General features: G+C 41.4%; 1 protein-coding gene across 8 annotated transcripts in view; it reads right to left on the bottom strand.

Annotated features, from left to right (window-relative positions):
- GUCY2C (guanylate cyclase 2C) overlaps positions 1 to 22,144 on the bottom strand; it is a 106,409-nt gene that overhangs the window by 51,459 nt on the left and 32,806 nt on the right. For 5 of the 8 annotated variants that reach the window (XM_079936430.1, XM_079936426.1, XM_079936429.1 and 2 more), the window contains exons 4-7: positions 7,439 to 7,560; positions 5,897 to 5,993; positions 3,770 to 3,887; positions 1,577 to 1,709 (exon numbers count right to left, since the gene is read on the bottom strand). In XM_079936430.1, coding sequence (XP_079792556.1) covers positions 1,577 to 1,709; positions 3,770 to 3,887; positions 5,897 to 5,993; positions 7,439 to 7,560 — 470 coding nt within the window. Of the gene's footprint in view, positions 1 to 1,576; positions 1,710 to 3,769; positions 3,888 to 5,896; positions 5,994 to 7,438; positions 7,561 to 9,867; positions 10,084 to 12,883; positions 12,949 to 14,509; positions 14,623 to 17,655; positions 17,942 to 22,144 lie in introns of those variants that run through there. The other 3 variants (XM_079936433.1, XM_079936427.1, XM_079936432.1) reach the window with 3 other exon arrangements.

Below are 22,144 nucleotides of genomic sequence, written 5' to 3'. Positions count from 1 at the left end.
GCGTCTGGAGCCTGTGCTCCGCAATGGGAGAGGCCACAACAGTGAGAGGCCCACGTACCGAAAAAAAAAAAAAAAAAAAAAAACAACAACACACCAAAACTTACGGGGCACACACAGTGAAAGCAGTGTTAAGGGGAAATTTATAACTATAAATGCTTACATTAAAAAACAACAAAGGTCTCAAATCAACACCCTAACTTTACAACTTAAGGAACTAGTTAAAGAAGAACAAATTAAACCCAAAGCTAGCAGAGGAAGGAAGTTGTAAAGATTAGAGCAGAGATAAATGAAACACAGAATAGAAAATCAATTGAGGAAATCAATTGAAACCAAAAGTCGGTTCTTCAAAAAGTTCAACAAAATTGACAAACCTTTAGCCGGATAGAATAAGGAAAAAAGGAGAAGACTTGAATTACTAAAATCATAAACGAAAGTGGAGACATTACAACCAATTCTAAGGAAATAAAAGGAATATAAGGCAGTACCATGAGCAACTGTATGCCAAAAAATTTGATAACCTAGTTGAAATGAACAAATTTCTAGAAACACAAAACCTACCAAAACAAAACCATGAAGAAACAGAAAATCTGAATAGACCGATAACTAGTAAGGAGACTGAATCAGTAGTCAAAAATCTCCAGACCCTCTACCCCCTAAGAAAGGGCCCTGAACCTAATGACTTTACCAGTGAATTCTACCAAACATTAAAAAAATAATTAACACCAATCCTTCTCAAACTTTTCCAAAAACCTGAAGAGAGAGAAACACTGCCTAACTTATTCTATGAGGCCAGAATTACTCTGATACCAAAGCCAGACAATGACACCAAAAGAAAAGAAAACTACACACCAATATCCCTTATGAACATTGATCTAAAAATCCTCAGCAAAATATTTGTAAATAGAATTCAATAGCATATTCAAAGGAGAATACAACATGACAAAATAAGATTAATTCCTGAAATGCAAGGATGGGTCAACATATAAAAATTAATCAATATAATACACTACAAGAGAATGAAGAAAAAAAACACATGATCATATGAATTGATGCAGAAAAAGCATTTTACAAAATTCAATACTTTCATGATAAAACACTCAACACACTAGGAACAGAAGGAAACTACCTCAACATAATAAAAGCCATATATGAAAAACCCACAGCAAACATCATACTCAATGGTGAAAGGACAGAAAGGGAGATATGGAAGGACGAAAATTAAACTGCAGCTACTTCTCTTCTTGCTGGTTTCTAAGCAGAGTCAGGACATCACTGCCCGAAATGCCCTGTGATGAGCTTGTTCATAAGTACCGGGCCTGAGCTACCTGCTCTTTCTTTGATATCCAAAGATTCTCAAGTTCTGAAGCATAAACTGGGGTCTAGTTATAGATTATAGCATCCCCGAGGTTTATGCAATTATGTTTGCCTCCAATTAAGTTAAAAGGTATTTAGCTGTTGATCCATTTATTGCCACACCCTCTCTTTGCTTCCCAAAGTCTGCCCATAGGGCCCATATTTCATCAGATTCCTCTAGAAACTGTTAGGTAAGTGTTGTTTGCTCCTAGGAAACCGGTACCTTCAAAAGTGACGTTCCTGAAAGCATGAGCAAATTTAGGGGTGGTAACTTCTTCTCCATTTTCAAGAAATATCTTCAACATGTGTCCAAAGAGCAAGACTCCATTAAAGTAGGCAGCAGCGAAATCATTTGTCTGAATGAGAAAGGAAAATCTTAAAATGAGTTCCAAGAAAAAAAAAAGATTCTGGTCTTGAACCTGGAGAAACACATTCTTGGGGTCAGCAGGGTAACTGGAAAGGTAAAGGAATATTAGGGGAATTGTAGGGGTGGTATTAAAGGAAGTTTTGGAAAAACTTTTCTTGGACCAGGGCTCTTTATCATCCCCACGTGACAATTCTGTCTTCTCTTGGGATCAATAAACTGCATACCCTGCCTTTAGGGAAGTATCTAAAAGCAGCTGTGCTTCCTCCTTCCCATGATGAGAAAATATTTTACTTTGACCAGGAAGGACAACATACAGCATTTTCGTTTCCTGTAAGGTTTTATATAGAAATAACGCTTTCATTTAAGAGGAAAAGAGAATAGCAACAAAAACAACCCCACTGCCTTTGAGTATCCTGATGGGGTGGGAAGAGTTTTGATTGGGTGATACCATTGAATTTGCTTTGGAGATAGTCCTGATTGGGTGTTAGTTCAAGCCACAAAGGTCTGCCCTGGGAAACGTAAGAAGGGGGTCAGAACTCCTCTGCCTTTGCCACAGTTGTGTGGTTGTCTTCACAGAGATGGGCTATGGATGAAAAGTTCTGTGCCCCCCCGAGACCACGTGAGTTCTGTCGGGTCAGACACTTTGGAACTCCCACCTGTGAAGAATCAGACTTTTGCCAGAGCCTAGAAGCTGTGCAAATGATATGTGAATACTACTACACCCAGAAGTATATTTGCTAGAAAATATAAAAAGGAAAAACTAAAACACTTCTCATTGGTTTCAGTGTCTTTTGCTGAAATCATCCTTTCATGACATGAAAAGAATCAGTTAAGACCCAGCCCCCAAAGGGGTTGCAGCCCCTAATTTTGGCAGGGTTGCAAAACACAGGGCTTAGAACTGCTAGTCTAGGCAAAACTGTGTTTCTCTCAAAGGTCCCCAACTTTCCTCACTGCTCTTTGGGCCTTGTCATCCCAAAGTTGTTCAGGGTCCTCAGGACAGACTGCCCCTCCACTTCCCTCTCCAAACCTGCTCTCAACTGTGTCTGAGGGCAGAAAACATCCGATGAATTTAGTCACGTTAAGGTGCAGTGACTGATAAAACCCAAAGTGGTATTAGAGGCAGGGGTCTTGCATTTAATTGAGACATTAATGATTTTTTAAAATATATTTTTTTAAATTTCTTTATTTTCTTCCACTGTGTCTGGTCTTCTTTGCGGCGTGTGGGCTTCTCTCTAGTTGTGGCGTTCGGGCTTTCTCCCTCTAGTTGTGGCGTGTGGGCTCCAGAGCACATGGGCTCTGTCTGCAGTTTTTGTGGCACGTGGGCACACAGACTCTCTAGTTGAGGCATGTGAGCTCAGTAGTTGTGGCGCGTGGGCTTAGTTGCCCCGCGGCATGTGGGATTTTAGTTCCCTGACCAGGGATCAAACCCGCGTTCCCAGCATTGGAAGGCGGATTCTTTACCACTGGACCACCAGGGAAGTCCTGAGACATTAATGATTTAATGTCCAATTGGAGGTTCTTTTTCTGGGACAAATGCTAAACCAGATGGGATGCTGGGATAAGAGGAATAAACCAGGCCTCGCCTGGACAAATCTGAACAATGGCCAACCTAATTTAAAAAAAAAAGGACAATGTCTTAACCTAGGAATATGTATCTCTAGAGGTAGAACTGTGATATCAGGGCCAGCAGAAAGTTGCTTTAAGAGGTAGGGGACTTCATTTATCTTTCATTGTTTAATTTCTACCTCCCCTACGTTAGCAGGGCTTCTTCTGATCTTCCCACACTGTCATTTCTGTTCTGATGTTACAGCAGTGTGCACTGTGGTGTTGATCTAGAGCCTAGCGCAGTGACCTATAGTAACAGTTTTAGTAGCAGGAATCCTGCTATTGGCCTCAGTTAACATTTGTTGAGTGAATTGGAACAAGTGAAAAAAACGAATTGCTTATTTTAGAATTGGGGTCCCAAATGGAAGAATGATACTTCACCCTTGCCAAAAAAAAAAAAAAAATATATATATATATATATATATATATGTATATGAAGCTTACCAGTGATAAATTCTTGGAGAAAGAGCTATTTGAGACAGGATTTTCAGGAAGCAGTGTCAGAACAAGAACATTTTTCATATAGTCGGGGGCTGTAACATTGTCCATGAAGTAGTGGTCACTGGAATAAAAAGTACAAGTTTCTCACGAAAATTAGATTCCTCCAAAAATAGAAATGGAGCTTCTAAAATTCATACAGCAGGCTTGAAATAGTTTAAAACATCTTTTTCCTGCAAAATGTTCTACTTTTCCCAGATAAGTTTCTTCTACACCTGCTACCTTGAATAGCAGGAATTAGGCAGCTGTGGTTAACATACACAAACGGAAAGGAAGACCAGAACACAGATACTGATTTGAGGAAGCTTTCTTAGGGGCTCTGGGCACATAAGCTTCTTTTCAAGGCTTAATGACTCTTGGCTTATACCTGGAAACTTTCTTTTCCTTAAGTGCTCATAACACTTTAGAGATTTAGGGATAGGATAGAGAGAAATTTTATGAATTAAATTTACTTTCCAGATGGTGAAACATAAGCATGAAAAGACTAAGCATTTTCTCTAACACTGTAAGCTTCTTAACATTAGATTATCGGTCCTTGTATCCTCGACTCCTAGACAGTATCTGGTACACTGTGGACCCTCGATACCGTCTGGGATGGCACTGCCAATCATATGGGTCCCAAGCTTCCTAATCATTTTAATGTTTTAATATGCAAATAACCTGACAAGCTTGAACCGCTGTAACTAGGATGACCATCATTTAATAGGCAAACAGTAGGTGAACACATCTACGTACAGAGGACTGTGTTGAATAGTTTGCGCATATTGTCACATCTAATCCTAAAAGCATCCTTAGCAAGTAGGCATTTTTATTCTCACTTTACAAATGAGAATCTCAAGATATACTAAGTAATACCCAAGAGGCAAATGAACCAGAAGTGTCAGAGTTAGAATTTGAACCCAAGTTATGTCTAGTTTCAGATGAATCTATCTCATGAGCATTCCGAAACAGACCCAGAGGTCCTTAGGGAATAGTGACAAAAGAATGCCAACACTTCGGCAGTTGATTGAGGATTTGCTAAAAATAAAATTACACCAGCCTGGTTACATTGAGGCCTCCTTCCAGAGGGCAAAGCAGCTATTGAAAGCAGCTATCAGTGTGGCTGTAGGAATAAAATGTTGATCATTTTGCCCTCTTTTTCGTATTCTGCAGCTAAAAGGCTCGGTTGACTAGCTTATCTTTGTGAACAAGATAGGCCTGCACTTCCTATGCTTCATTTTTCTCAATACTGGGACAAGTGCATTTAGTGTGGGTGAAATGACTAGGCAAATATGATATAGTGCAGGAATAGCTTCTGGTCTGAATACGGACAGGGAATGATTAATGATCCAATCAGATAAGTGAAGTCATATGAGCTAGCTGATGGGGCAAGGGACACAGGTGTACCAGCAACACCTTTTTTAAGCCTCATCTGACTCAGATATTACCTTTGCACAGTTTGTTTGTGGGGTCTCCAACCATGTTAGAAAATGAGTAGTGAAAAGAGGGAATGTGATAAAAGGTAGTTTCTGTTCTCCAGAATTTTCTCCCCTTAGTTCCAGATAAGTGCAGAGGAAAAGATCACCACCCAATGACTATACCACAGAGGGCAAAGAATAACTGTGTAAATCAAATTCACTTAACGGGAATTTTTCTCTTACCGAAGGTGGCTGAAGGAAAAATAATCTAGGACCAAAGGCCATTAGCAATTGAAGGCATAGATAGGGCCCACGTTCTCAGAAATATGATTGGGATATTAGTTGATTTATTACTGCCTGGAAAAAAAACACCTTAAAATCAGGCTGAAGACCAGGATCTTTGTTGAATGAGCATGCGGGTTTAATGGGGATTTCATAAAACTTTTGTATTTGACATGATAGTGATGTCAAAGGCATACATCTCTGCTAAAGCTATAATTAATTAAATAAGAATGAGGGTGTGATAAAGAAGAAACGAAACACTGGTTAAAGTATTATCTTCATACAGAATCCCATTTTAGGCTGTGCAAAACGTGAGAAAAGAGAATATCTTCCAGAAATCCTTAGAGTATTTCCTTTCTGAAAGGAGGAGAGTTCTTCCAAATATTATACCTACTTGAATAAATCCACTAGAATAATGACAGTGTCTTCAGCCACTGCTCGGTCACCCTTGAGGATGTTGATGGTGTCTGGTGTACCACACATAACAATCACTGCAGGAGAGAGAGCAAGACAGGGAGAAAAATATACAATAGTCTACTCCCAAGCAGGAAGGGAACCGGGGGCCTGAATTTGAACCCAGTAAGTCCATGCTACATTCGTGTTTTAAGATTAACACCAGTTCCTCCAATTTACTCCCCCCCTCCTTTTATTTTTCATTTACAGTCATAGAAGCAGAGGAGAACCGCATGGGATCTTAAAAAGAATCATCTAGTCCTTGCCCTTAATTTTACTGATTTAAGGAGACTGTAGCTAAAATGTCAATGAGATAAAAAAAACCGGTGGATGAATAATTCTGATAGTCAAGTATTGGAGTCTGGCTTCGTGCTTATTCCATTACACGAGGCTGGAGTAGTTATAGAAGCTATTTTCAGTGGTAAGTGAAGGGCCCTGCCACTTGTAAAGGAGCTGGAAAAGATATAAATTAATGTGAGAACTGATGAAGTCTTCCTAAGCACCTTTCCTTGGGTTTTGGTCGCAGCTTCTTAGCTCAGAAAGTGATTTCAGTGATCGAGTTCCAGTCTGATTCTCTAAGCTCTCCTATCCACTGCAGCCAGATTTCCCAAATGCATGGATTGATGAGTAAGATGAATAAGCTGGCAGACACTTCATTAGATCTGTTCACACACTGTGTTGTCTAGTTGAACCGTAAACACTTTATGACATGAATCATCTTATACTTCTTGTTCCCCATATCCTGGTTAACGTTTTGCATATGGTAGGCTCTTAATATGGCAAACGCTTAATTATAACAGCAAATGATACTTCAAGCGATACCAGGAAATCCTGACAAGCAAGAACATTTCCTCGTAGAAAATTCCACAGTTGATTCCTTTGCTCCTGATATATTCTTATTTGCAAAAAGAATTCTGTGGAAAGTGAAATAAATCACCAAATAACTTAGTATCCCATTGGCCTTTCACACTTGGCCTATAACTGAGAGATCATTAGGCAGGTAAAATACCGACAGAGTAAAGCAAAGTGAGACAATCCTTGCCTAACTGGTAATTTTGCTTAAGGCTACATATCAATAAATACATCCTCTTGGTCACCAGGGGACGAGGGTTCAGAATATTTGAGAATTCGTCACAAATCCAACAATATATTAGATTGTGGTGAACTTAAAAAGCAGTTTACTAATAGTGGATCGTGATAACATTTTTGGCTTATAAAAGCTGGATTTTAGCATCATCATTACTTTCATAATGTTAATATATTTGCTCAACATTACTCTGCTAATTTTGCTCAGAGGATAAGGTTTTAATCAGCAAAAGGAACAGTATAATGGAGGTGCCCGCAGCTACAGATCTCTGCAAATATACACAAAATATACAGTAACGATGATAGCTCTGTGGTGGTAGATTTGTCAAAATGACTCATAGGGAGGTGGTGGTTGTGTGGACGTAGCTGGCCAAAAATTATCTTCATGTCTTCTTACCATTGCTTTCCCTGTTCTGGCCCATTAAGATACGCTGAAACTCGTCATCCTTTCTCAGCGTCCCCTTGAAGTTAAGGTTCTGAGAAAAATAGGAAACTCCAGCCTCCAGAGCATTGAGGTACCTAGAACAGAGAAAAAGAGAAACTCTAAGAAATCAGCTTAGTTTCTTCATGGCTTTCCATGTTGTTTGCTCACTGTTTACAGATCTGTCCAGGGACTTGTTCACCTAAAATTCATTTCTACACAATAGACAATACACAGCGTGATACCAATGGTTAGGACTACGGACATCTAATTTAGGGAAAGTTTTAGGGAATCTTCGTGTATATATACAGATAGTAGACATTTGGCAAATCCCTTATAATGGCTTCTTGTTATTTGCTGAAGGAAGACTATTCTGCTTGTCCCATTATCACAGATAAATGGAAACTTGTGAATCTATAGTACAAAAATTCAGAGTTGATAGGAATAATTTCTCCTACTGTGTGGAAAGGACTTTTGTGTGCTCTAAGTTCACCCCAAACTTTCTAGGGTGCTGCCTTAGGGCTGATTCTTGTGTGTTCCCAGGGGTACCCTATTTTGGTCCTCTGGATGCTTTGGTGGAGAGCTACTGCAGACTCCTTCAAGAGATTCTTTCTGCCACCTTTGCTGGAGTTGTGTGGGCCTTGTGATTTTATTTTAGCAATGGTACCCAAGATCCTGCTCTCCCCACCACTCTTACTCCTCTGAAAAGCTGTGAGAGAAACGATTTCTAACTGGTGTAGGACAGGCAGAATGCACATTCTCTGCTATCATGTTGCACGGTAATATGACAGCATTTACTTCTCGTTTCCCTTCTCCTTATCTGTAAAATGGAGATCATAGTACTTGTTCTCTTTTCTTTAGAGGGTTTACCTTCATGAAAATATATTTATTGGGACTTCCCTGGTGGTCGAGTAGTAAAGAATCCACCTTACAATGCAGGGCACGTGGGTGTGATCTCTGGTCAGGGAACGAAGATCCCAAATGCTGGGGCAACTAAGCCCGCATGTCACAACTACTGAGCTTGCACGCCTCAACTACAGCCTGCGTGCCGCAACTAAGATCCGACGCAGCCAAGAAATAAATAAATAATAAATCTACAATATATAAATATTCATTGCTAGGTCACTTATGCCATTTGGGAAGAATTAGAAAAAAATTTAGTCAACGTACTTACGATTACATAGACACTTTATGTCAATCACACTGAGACAACAAAATAAATCAGATCACTGTTAACTAAAAAACTCTAAGAGAAAATGCAACTTTTTGAAAATATGTTTAAAAAACATTTATTCAGCGTTCTCAAGACATATAACACACTCCATATGATTCCTTTTTATTAATATGAAACATTAGCTGCACATCCTATAGAATAAACGTTCATTATTCAATTGAATCTTAGACCTCATATCCTAAGACTGTCAGCCTCAACATCAGACTCTCCTTCTTACACCACTACATTCTAGTAGTTAATAACAATTTGGGTAGAGGTCAGGAAGAAAATTGTGGCCACCTTGAATAACTCCATGCACTCCTTTTAGGAAATAAATATTAGGTAACTTTTAAAACATGTTCTTGAAAAGACATTTTTCATTTGCTGTACAGCAAAACTAACACAACATTGTAAATCAGCTGTACTTTACTCCAATAAAAATTCTTTTAAAAAGAGAGACGTAGATGTAGAGAACGGACATGTTGACGCAGTGGGGAAAGAGGTGGGTGGGACGAATTGGGAGATTAGGTTTGACATAAATACTCTACCATATGTAAAACAGATAGCCAGTGGGAACCTGCTGTATAGCACAGGGAACTCAGCTCTGTGCTCTGTGATGACCTAGGTGGGAGGGAGGTCCAAAAGGGAGGGGATATAGATATGCATATAGCTGATTCACTTTGTTGTACAGCAGAAACTAACACAACACTGTAAAGCAATTTTACTCCAATTAAAAAAAAAAATGGCTTCAAACCAAAAAAAAAAAAAAAAAGTGCTTAGTGCAATGTTTGGCAAAAAGTAAGGACTCAAAGAAAGTTGCTGTTAAAAAAAAAAAACAGACATTTTTACCTGTTGCTACTGATTTAGATCATGGAATCAGTGAAGTGTTGTACACTTCCAAGTGAAATTTCAATTTGACCTAAAGTTAATGGGTATCTACTTCAGAGAGCTATGCTTAATATACCTAGTTCAAACAGGAGTAACAAACAGCCTTATCTAAATATATCTACAGCTTAAGGATGAAATCAATTAATGTAAGCTATGTACCACTTGTGTGTAAGAAAGTGGGCTGGTTTCCATTCCCAATGCTACTATTCATGGAAGGCATGTCTGATAATAACTAGTGGCCTGCTGAGAGTTTATGGCTTCTCTCCCTGCTAAGCGCCAGAAGGACATTAATGGTCCTGCTTACCAGAAACAGTCCTCAGACTCGGTACCATTCTTGAAAACATAGGTACTGCTCCAGGAAAAAGTTTTGAATGGAAAATAATTGACCTTCCAAAAGTCAACCAAGAAGTACGTCAACTTCCTAGCTGGAGACATCAGCCTGGTTAAAGTTTCTTTGTAGTCACACGACAATCCAAAACTTCCAGCTGAAATCATGGGATACTTCAAATCTGTGTCAAGGCTATGCCAAGGGGTGAGAGAGAAACCAGTATCAGGATTAACAACCTAAGTAGTACAAATAAGATCCCTCTTTAAGCTGTTTCAGCGTGTGGGTATAAATAACAAAAATGAAACAGGGTCACTCAAGCAGGTGTTCCATGGATATAGGTCTGTCCCTTACAGGTGAATCTAAAACAATATTTACTGAACGTATGCTATGTTCTACACATACTCTGGGTGTCTTCTTGTATATGTGGCTTGGTTACTTCGATGTATTCTAAAATGAGTTGTCATTGGGTTGTCCTAACATCTAGGCTAGGACATATGGACTTCGGGGAGTAGGGCAGAGAAAAAATAGAAAATGGGCCACCATGGCTACTACAAATGTTGTAAAGCCCAGAAGATGCCCTCTGCAGCTTCCCTCCATGCATTGCCTTATTGCCAGCTCTTCTACGGATGGCCTTTGAGACAGACATCACCTGAGGACCTTACTGTTTTCCTTCCGCTGCTTGGCCCACGGGTCTTCTTGTGGTCCCTTAAGCATAGCAAGCTTTATTTTCTACCAGGGTCTTTACAGATGCCAGAAATGCTGCTCCCCTCTGTCTTTGCCTGGCTGATACTTACTCATCCATCAGGTCCTTAATTAAACATCTCTTTATCCATCAGGAGAGCGTTCCTTGATAACTAAGACCAGGAATCATAGGTGAGAACCTGTTGAATACCTGTCTCCTCCACCAGACTGCAAGCGCCACGAAGGTGGAATCACGCCCAGCTTGTTCACCGCAGCATTTCCGGTCTGCCTGCTTTATGTGTAGATGCTTAAGATGTATTTGATAAAGGGAGGAAAATGACCTCCCCTTCCATCTTCGGTGCTCCACTGAAAGGTTTCACTTGGGTGTCCTGCTTGCATTTCAAACTCCTCACGGCCACAGTTAAATTTGTCTCTTAGTTTTGTTTCTCAGAACTGTTCCTTATCCTGATTTTCCCATTTCTTTTAGCGTTTTGACATCTCAAAGCCTTTTCAACAACTACTTTTCGTCCCACACTCCAGTATCCGATCAGTTATCAAATGCTATTGATTCTACTTTTAAATATCTTTAAGGCGATACACCTATTCCAAGTCGACTGCTTCCTCACTAGTTCAGGATCTCTTCCTCCCCTGATTTTCCTGTCCTCAGTCTCTCCTGGTGGGCTCCAGCCTTTCCTCTACACTGTTTCCAATCATTCTTCCCCAAAGTTGAGCTGCTTCTGATGGTACTTCCCTGCTGTTTTAGTGGTTTCTGATGCAAATCTAATTAAAAACCCTTCCCTCACTTAGAACTCATGGCCACCCAAATACGGCCCTGTCTAATTTTCCTAGTTTTCTCTCTACTACTCCCCTATACATCTCTTTCACTCCAGTTAATACAGACTTTCACAAATTTTCTACACTTCCCTGATGCTTTGCTTTCACATATGCTTCTCCCTCTGCTGGCTGGGATGCTGATCACATCACCTCTACCCATTACAATTTAACCCATTCTTCAACACTCAACTCATATACCATCTCCTTCATGAAGTCTTTCTCCTCTTGAAGCTTAATTCTCCCAACCAGAGGGACCATTCCCTCTGTGCCTCCATAGCGCCTTGCTTGTACTTCTCTGAGGGAACCTGTTCCACTCTGCCTTGTATTGGTCACCAGTGTCCTCGTCACCTTCTCTATTAATTGTCTCCGCTCTGACACAACAAAAATGCGTCTTTGCACATGGAAGTTCCTCATAAGTGGTGAATCAATGTTCTACTTCTCCTTTCCTTCTGGGCACACTCGCCAGCAATATCAGTAAATGGTCAGGTAGATGACAGCTGGAATGAGCACAAGGAAGATAAGATTCTGTATTCGTCTGCACTTCGGTACAGAAGATGAGGTCAAATGTGCTTCTGTGGGGTGTCTATGGTCTGTGTGGGTTTGAACGTCTGAGTCTGTTTATACAGCTGGGTGGGAGGTGTGAGAAGCAGACTTTGCAACAGAAATTTCACAAGTCTAATGTCTACCCTTCAAAACCTATTGCAAGTGTTCCTTCAGCATAGTTTTCTCTGTGTAGACAAAGGGTGATCCTTGATTCACGGGGAGATGAAAAAGGGGAAAGAAAGGCCTGTGAGAGGGATTTGGATTGGGGGAGAGGTGATCTGGCGGAACAAAGTGTTTTGCAGTGAGGAGAATTACGCCGAGTGAAATGATCGAAAGGGATGAGGGCGATTTTCCCAAAGCCAGGAAGTATTTTCACTCTAAATACAGTGGAAGCTTTTTCTTTTTTTTCTAAGCTGATAAGGGCACTGTGCAAAGTACTTTAGTATGTTATATATATAATCCTCAAATAGTGCTTTGAAATAAGAACCCTGCTACCTTCCCTATTCTTACAGCCCTAAGGAGGGAACAGAGCCCTGTTAATGCCCTAGGGTGCTGCACTTTCCTTTGTGTTTGGGCACATTCTGCCCATACTTCTGGGAAGATTTCCTTTATTCAACTCTCAAAATATCTAAGTTCACTATCTTCCCTGTGTCCTGCCTGGAGTCTAACTTTTCACCTCCACCTTTTTGCTTTTCAAGCTCAGATGTTAGTAACAGAAGTGGAATATCTACTGTCATCCACCCCACACTGAGCAAAGGCAGAGTTACCGGGATGAGGGAATGACAGTTATAGAGAGACTGTAACATACGAGGGCCATGGCACCCTCAATTGTATTGCCCTGAGTAGACTGCTGTTTGATACATCAGTTAAATCTTGATATGATGTCCTGACTTCAATTCACAGGGGCATGAAAACAACAAACCAGACTACTTACTACATCTGGAAGGTGGAATAGGTACACGTGGGCCCCATGAGGACACATCCCATCCGTTTGGTCCCCTGTAGGAGAAAAAAATAACAACCAATTCCTAAAACTAAAACTGTGAATCAATGCACAGGAAAGAACCAGCAAGGGGAAGGCTCCCAGAAGGCTAGAAAGCGGGCCTCTCGAGATGTTAGAATGTAGAGCAGAAAGGAGCCGCGTGCATGCCTTGGGCTGGGCGAGGGCCAGCCGAGGGATAAAGGGGTCCGAGAGGGGAGAGGCTGCGGATGGAGGGAAGGGCATCCCACTGAAGGTGAGCTGACTGACGTGACCCTGGACTCTATCAAGAGGAGGATGTCCAGTGGTGGGAGAGGGACTGGCAGACTGTCACATTAGCAGTTATCTGTAGGTCAAGGGGTGAAGACGCTAGATTTGGAGGTGCTATGCAAGGACAGGGCAAGTTTCGGGTTTAGGGAGAGCTACAAAGCGGGGCTGGAGAGAACAAAATGCAGTGTGGCCGGGTGAGAGACTATAGATCTTAATTCCACTCTTTCTCAAGGGGAAACTGATTAGGAGCATTCTGTTGTTGGTGTTGGAGAATGAGGTGGGACCTCCCACCTCCGGAGACAGGGATGAGCCACACCTGTTTATTAAACTCCCCTTGCTCGCTCCTTGCCCTCCCATGATCAAGAATGACCACTTCCTGGGCTCCCCTGGTGGTGCAGTGGTTGAGAGTCCGCCTGCCGGTGCAGGGGACGCGGGTTCGTGCCCCGGTCCGGGAAGATCCCACATGCCGCAGAGCGGCTGGGCCCGTGAGCCATGGCCGCTGAGCCTGCGCGTCCGGAGCCTGTGCTCCGCAACGGGAGAGGCCACAGCAGTGAGAGGCCCGCGTACCGCAAAAAAAGAATGACCACTTCCTGACAGGAGTGCGGCCAATCTGGTCGATGTGATGTTACTGATGAGAGCTTCAGAGCCATGGATCTGTGCCCAGTGCTCAGCTTCCTGGACGGCCTTCCCTTAGGTCTCTGTACCAAAGGGACATCTCACACCCTACCTGCCTCTAGAGAGCTTGGACTACTCTTCAGTTCCAGAAAGCTCTGGTTGGGGATGGAGTTGGCAGGAGGAACTAGGCAAGAATCTCTGTCTTCCCATTTCTACGGATTGACATTACAGTTACTACTTTAAAGTTAGGTTTCAGATTCAGCCCTTAAGCGATAAACCTGCGACCGTGCATATGGTGATGACTGTAACAGGTGTCTGGTGTAAGGCTTTAGAGTATATTTTTTAATGGGGCACCTCAGATTTTTCTTGAGGGACACGAAGGCAAACCAGTTAATACCAACATTTAGATTTGTTAAAAGTTCTAAAAACAGCTGAAAACAAAATAATTCCCCTCCATACCACTGAACGTGTACAGACAGAACATAGCTAAGGTTCTCCCCGCTTTCCTAGATTCCTGGAGGGTGCCTATCACTTGGGAAATAGATGGGGATACAGTCGGAGCACCTGGTCCCCAAATCACTCAGCTGCATAGCTGGAGACGATGTGAGAGATCCTGGCGGGCCAGTGCCCGAGCTCACGCTGCGGCCCTCCTGAGGCAGGAGGGTGTGAGCTGACTCTGCGAAGGCAGGTACTCACTGAAATCGTCCTGAGTAGGTCGAGGCCTTCACAGGTGCTACTCCGGCAGTCACTGGACTTATAAATCATACCTTCCGAATTGATAAAGCTGGCATTCACGGTCACATTTAGGCCTATTATCCAGAAATGAGGGGAAAGAGAAGGCTAGTGTTATTTCTCAGGAAGTTTATACCAGCCATGAGACTTTATTTTTCTACCTCTCTAGAAAGAGGAGATCTAGAGAGGTAAGTTAACTTGCTCAGGGTTCCCAGCTGGCAGGGAGTGGAGCTGGGTTTTGAACATAGGGCAGTCTGATTCTGGAACCAATATGCTATAGAGCAGTGGTTCTCGAAGTGTGTGCCACAGACCCCTGAGGCACCTTGAGACTCTTTCAGGAGGTCCATGGGGTCGAAACTATTCTATTAGTTTAAGACATTCACGAGCATATAGTGAGGTTTTCCAGAGGCTACATAATATGTAGTATGGCAACATTTTAATTGCAGAAGCAGATAGGAGAATCCAATCATTTTCTATTAAGCCTGATATTAGAGATTTGCTAAAATGTGAATTTCTGCCACTTTTCCCACCTACTTCTAAGAGTTTTTGGTTTGAGAAATATGTTTTCTTTAATATGAAATTTTATTTATGTTAACAAATTCTTACAATTGTTATTTTAACTGCATCAATAAGAAAATATTTTGAACATTTTTCAGTTTTAATTTCCCATATAATAAACATTGATAAATGTAACATAAACGAAACGCTTTAGAACCCATGATTATTTTTAAGCGTGTAAAAAGGCCTTGAGATGGGAAGTTTGAGAACCACTTCTGTAGAACGTACTGTGGTGAGCTGCCGCCTCTCATGATTATGGTGCTGTGATGTCCTTTTGCTTACTTTTATCTCCCCAAATCCCAAGTGATTTCTCAAGAAAATACTGAACACTTTTTAGACAATGGGATGGGATGACTTCAAATCAGGCTTCACTTTTGAGATATGCCTGGTAACGTGTTCCGACACCACAGCAACAAACACAATATCAACGTCCTTCACAAGCACAACAGTAAGAGCAGCAACAATAAAACAACAGCCATTTATGGAGCTCTGGCTATGTATTAGTCAGTGAATTAGGTACTTTATGTGAACCTCCTCATTTAATTCACACCACACCCACAGAAGGAAACTACTATTTATCGTCATTTTACAGGTGAGGGAACTGAGGCTCAGAAAATGTAAGTAACTTGCGTGAGGTCACTGGTGATGAATGGTTGGATAAAAGGCTGGAATATGAACCAAGGTCTGTCCGATTCCAAATCTCTGCTTCTAACCACAGTGTCCCACTACCTTATTTTCACGAGCAATGGATGGGTAAAGATCTTACAGTGGTGACATGATACACTCTGTGGAATCTGACAGATAGGGGTTTGACTCTCATTTCAAACAGACAACTTGTATGACTGCAGCAAAGTTGTTAAACCTCTGCTGTGAAACAGTGTCAGCAGTGTTGATCGTACAGAGCTGTGGCGAGTAAAGAGATTCTATATCTTACTTAGCACTTGACAGGTACTCAAAAAACAAGAACACCAAGTTCAGGGAGACCAAGGGAAATAGCTCACATGAGATTGGCAGGGACTCCAATTCAGGTCCCCAGACTGCGAATCAAATGTTCTTTCCACTATACCACACTGCCCAGGTAAATAAGGGGATTTTATTAAATGACCTCCTAGTTCCATTACAGCGCTAGATCAGATCCATCCATTTATATCTGAATCCAGTCTCAGAAAGGACTGAAGAAATGTATACTGCACAGAAGACAGTTATTACACATATATGATCTATGATACCTATTGCTATTATTACCACAAAATTTAAATAGAGAAAATTAAGACATCCTCTCCTTAGAACCATAAATAACCATTAAGATGTATGAAATACTCATTGACTCAGTAATTATACTTACGGCAATCTCACCTCAAAGCATGGAAAAAAACTATGTACATAAAAATGTTTATTGTAGTAGTTTTTAAATAATCGTGAGAAATTAAAAACAATGGAATGTCCTACCATAGGGAATTATTACATGATTTGGGAGGATATCTACTCTAAGGGGTATTGGTCATTCATTCACATGATGCTAAGAAGATTATGCAGCTCTAGGAAAGCCACTTGTAGAATCATGTGAAATGAAATAAGAAGGACAGAAAATTGTTTCTGTGCCATAGTGACCTCAACTATGTTCTTAAAAACAAGAAACTCAGAGGCATATGAAAAGATACTGGAAATATCCAGGTGGCTGGAAATTATCAGGGGTGACTTTTTCCCCTTTATTCTACATGTTTTATCTACTGGTATAGCTTATTTTAATAATTAAGAGATACATGCAAACTAGCATATATAGTATGGATAAACAACAAGGTCCTATTGTAGAGCACAGGGAACTATATTCATCCTGTGATAAACCATAATGGAAAAGAATACACACACACCACACACACACACACACACACACAAACTGAATGACTTTGCTGTACACCAGAAATCAACACAACATTGTAAATCAACTATACTTCAATAAAACATTTTAAAAAGTAAAATAAAATAATTTTCTTATACCCCCCAAAAAAGAGATACAATAAAGAACTTCAACACTGAATTTGACTGCAAATTTATCATATTGACTGTATCTTATAATAACAGCCACCAGAGATGTCAAGAGTGAATAGATGGATTAAAAATCCCAGTGAAAGAGTTAGCACCTGGATCTTTACTTAATTCATCTTCTTGACTGGTAACCCTGTGAAATCTCAGACACAGACCAAATCTTGCCTCTGAGAAGCTACAGAAGGAAACATAATGCCTTCCTGATGCTGAGTAGTGTTATCTACTTAAGTCCAGTTAAGTTAAATCCAGCTTTAGCTGGGACATTTCACTGCTGTGAACACCTGGGTCGGGGCCATCCCCAAAGCAGAGTAGATCATGAGTGAACTCATTGAGGTAGGGCTCAAATCCTTCTCTTTGAGGATCTATTGCCTTGAAATAGAAAAGGCCTGTGGGCCAGGCCCTTAGAGAAGGTTGGGTGATCAGGCAGAGAACACAGGTCTTCGCTTAGCAACCCTCTGACCCCAGAGGTGGTAACAGGGAGGAGAATTCTGTTACCATCTTCTTACCAGCTTCAAGCAGACGCTGTCTCACTATTTCCATTCCCGCGTTCACCACATCTTTCAAGTTAACCTGGGACTCTGGGAAGGCCGAGTTGTTCACCATCAGCACAGTGATCTCGTAGCTGCCATTGTGGCAGTTCTGACTCACTTGGGAGGTCCAGAACAAAAGCCCTGGTCGGAGGAGCAGTGACCACAAAGCCAAGGCCAACAGTGGCGTCTTCATGACCTCCCTCACCTCAGCACCATACTCCTTGCTTTACTCTGGGCCTTTCAGGGAAGCAGGAACTCCAAATGAACAGCCTGTCACTGAGTCCCGTGGTCTACTCTTCCCCACGCTCCTTTCTGGTCACCCCACTGGTCACGTGGACCACAGAATACAGCCTTCCTGTCGGCAATTAGCAGCTACATTACAGTAGGAGATAAACCAAAGTTCACTTTGCGTGTTTGCTCACAGAAAGGTCAGAGTTATAAACAAGATTACCTGCGCCTCACCCAATTAAAAAAAATCACTGGTGACACATCACTGAGAAGAGGGAAAAGAGGAAGAGGGCAGTATTGTATATACCAAAAACGCTTTGTAAGATGGAAAATAAAGGTCAAAGTGTTCAAGGCAAGCACAAATATGATAGATTATTAGCTTTTAGGTTATAGTTGCACATTGAAACTGAATCCTTCACATTGAAACTGAATCCTTAACTAGGAAGATCTGTGTTTCACTCACCCAGTCAGCAACTATTATTGGGACTTGACGGGGCATTGGAAGGGCACTGGGCATACAGCCATGAATGACATGGATACATTAACGTCTTCATGGAACACATGTCTACTGGTGGGGAAGACAAACATTAAATAAATAATCATGAATAACTAAACTCAACAATGAAAAACAGTGCAGAGTGCTGTGGGAGCACATGGCAGATTAACCTAACCTATTCTGGAAAGTCAAGGACGCGTCCCCGAGAAAGTAACCTTTGAGCTGAGCCCTGGAGGATGAACAGGTGTTAGCTGAATGGGAAGTGAGGGAGAGCATGTGAGGCTGGGACAGAGCTTGTGCAGAGGCCCAGAAGTGGGAGGGGGCATGGATATTTGAGGAACTGAAAGAGATATAGTATGGCTGAAGTGAAGAAAGCTAGTCCAGGGCAGTAAAGGATGCCAGAGGAGTAGGCAAGTGTAGGCCAGGGGGTTTCCTGTGAGCCATTACGAATTTGGAACTTTACCCTAAGAGTCAAGAAAGGGACATGATCAGATAAATGTTGTAAAGAGCACTTAGGCTGCCATGGAAGAAATGACCTAGAGAGAGGCAGGAGTGGGGTCATGGAGCAAATTAAGAGGCTGCTTCTGTGGTTTAGGCGAGAAGTGAAGGGGGCCAGATGAGGGCCGTGGCAGTGGAAGTGGGTTCAAGAGACATCTAAAAGGTAAAATGATAAGAAGATATTTCATTGGACCTGGGGCATTAGAGAGAGGGAGGAGTCAAGAGTGACCCGTTACACACTCAGCTGGGTGGATGGGAAAGCTGTTGACTAAGCTCTAGGATTCTGAAAGCAGCAAGAGAAAAGTGACTCATCACATGAAATGGAACCCCTATAAGACTATCAGTGGATTTCTCAGCCCAAATCTTGTAGGCAAGGAAACAGTGCAATGATATGTTCAAAGTACCTGAAAGAAAAAACCCTGCCAACCAAAAATATTATACCGGCAAAATTATCCTCTAAAAATGGAGGAGAGATAGAGTCTTTCCCAGATAAGCAAAAACTAAGATAGCTCATCACCACTAGACCTGCCTTACAGAAATGCTTAAGGAGTTCTTCAAATTGAAATGAAAACATACTAAACAGCAACGCAAAAGCATATGAGAGCATAAATCTCATGGCAAAGGTAAATATATTAAAAAATGCAGACTAGGGAGGGGGAAGGGTGAGCTGTGACAGGGCGAGAGAGAGTCATGGGCATATACACACTAACAAACGTAGTAAGGTAGATAGCTAGTGGGAAGCAGCCGCATGGCACAGGGATATTGGCTCGGTGCTTTGTGACAGCTGGAGGGGTGGGATAGGGAGGGTGGGAGGGAGGGAGGGAGACGCAAGAGGGAAGACATATGGGAACATATGTTTATGTATGACTGATTCACTTTGTTATAAAGCAGAAACTAACACACCATTGTAAAGCAATTATACCCCAATAAAGATGTTAAAAAAAAAAATGCAGAGTAAAGTAATATTGTAATGGTGGTACCTAAGTTATGTTTAAGCTTAATATAAAAGTTAAATGATAAAAATTTGTTATTGGGCACACAATATAGAAAGTGTGGGGACAGGAGAGTAAAAGTACAGAGTTCTTGTATGCAATTGAAGTTAACGTGTTATCAACCTAAAACAGATGGCTACAACTACAAGATATTTTATGCATGCCTTGAGCTAACCACAAAGAGAAACTATAGTAGATACAAAAAAGATAAGAGAAAAAACTTGAAAGCAAATCATTACAAGAAAACCATAAAATAGCAAAAGAAGACAGCGAGAGAAAGTAGCCCTACAAATTTTCCCCGGAAGTAACTCTATTTACAGTTTAAAACTGACCAAATACAATATATGAAATGATAAATTCAATCAATCATGGTGGTCGGCCGCCAAAATTTTTTTTTTAATTTTATTGGAGTATAGTTGATTTACGGTGTTGTGCTACAAAAAAATTTTAATAAAAGCTGGGCTGTTGCCACTCTTCAGGTTAACCTGAATGGCCCTCTAGTGATTTACCATGTCCCAGCTGATCACACCTCTACACTGGGAGTTGCATCCCCCACTGCAGGGCCTACAAGGAGAATGGACTTCCTCAGATCATGACATGAAAGAGATCTTGTGAGTGATCACGGAAAGGCTGCCTCCAGACCTCCTGGGACAGGACAGGAATTGCCTGGTGTAACACTCCCTTGACTTAGCCTTGTCGGTTCTACTGTTCATCCCAGGTGAAAGAAGAAATGCATTCTGGGTACTCAACGAACCAGACATTAATAGAAGGGATTAGTAAAATTGAACGGGACAGTATTCGTGATTCTCCTCATTTTATAGTAGACCAAAACCTGAAAAATAGGCTGGTTCTAGAAATCCACTCAGTGATTGAAAACAACCAGAAATTATGCTTCTTTTACCAGAAGCAGAGGAAAGAAACAGAGTGATAACCAGAAGTGGGGATAGGGTTATGAGAGGATTTTTAAGGGTGAAAGTTAGTTGAGTTATTTAAATGTTGATAAGGAGCTGGTGGAGAGGGAGAGGTGGCAAATGTGAGAGAGGAGGCGTAAATGACGATGGCTCCAAGAAAATGAGAGGCAATGGGATTCCAAACATGGCAGAAAGAACAACTCTTCCTTATAAAAGGAAGAACGTGTTGTAGGATGATTGTGTATGTTCCTGAACAGAACTTGGATCCACCCACCTAGATACGCAGCAAAGCCAACCTACTGGGTTGTGGTGAAGGAAAGCTCAGTGTTTACTGCAGGGCACCCAACAAGGAGAATGGGCAGCTAATACTCAAAAACCCAAACTCCCCGATGGTTTTCAGAGAAATGTATTTAAAGGCAGTGTTGGGGTGAGGGTCGCAGGGTGTGTGATCAGCTCATGGACACTTTTCGGATTGGTAGACAGTAAGGTGACAGGGTGGTGTTTCAGTAATCTTGATCATCAATTTTCCAGCTCCAACCAGTCTATGGTCTATGTGTTCAGGGTCAGCAGTTTCCACCTGGTCGGGGGTCTGGTTTCCGTAAGAAATAACTTAAGAATGTGTGTCAGACACTGTTATCTGTTTTTCTCAAGGAGAACTAGGACTTTATGACCCAATCCTTCAATTTTACTTATTGCTTAAGTTGTTATCACCTTCCTTGCTTGACTGCCTTTTCTTAGTTCCTGCTTTTGCCCCTCCTTAAATGATTAATTGCTTGAATCTGTTTTCTGAAACAGGCCAGGGAAAATAAGGTTTTTTTTTTTTCTAAAGGTGGGAGTGGGGGAACATGGAAGGGTCTGCAATCACGAAGGCCCTGCAGGGATCTGCTCGGTTTCATATATACACGTATATTTCTAGACTTGTGGGCTGGAAGATGAGATCATTTATGTATGATTGTTTAAATTTATTTTCTGAAGGAGGTGAGTCATTGGCTGAGAATGAAAGGAGAGCTGGGCTAGTCAGAGGCTTGAGAAGGGAGGGACTTGAAAAGTTACTGTGATGAGTGAGAGAAGGGACTGATAAGAGATGTGTCCTAATGTTGTTTGTCAGTGGTGAGATTCGGAGATGAGTGACTGAAAACTGGCCTTACTCAGCCCAGCTTTATGATTTTCTCTAGCAATGTTTAGCTGCCCAAGAGCAGTACAGGAAAGCGAATGGTTGGGCTTATTCAGGTATGGTTTTTCCAGGTAGGTGCAATGAAAGAACAAATGGATAAAAAAAAAATTGAACAAAGTCAAAAGAGTGGAGAGATGGACTATAAAATCTAAATTGAATAACAATG

The sequence above is a fragment of the Stenella coeruleoalba genome (genome assembly GCF_951394435.1).
Source record: "Stenella coeruleoalba genome assembly, chromosome: 11".
NCBI lineage: Eukaryota > Metazoa > Chordata > Mammalia > Artiodactyla > Delphinidae > Stenella > Stenella coeruleoalba.
Note: the sequence above shows the minus strand (reverse complement) of the source record. Positions and strands in the feature narration are given on the sequence as shown.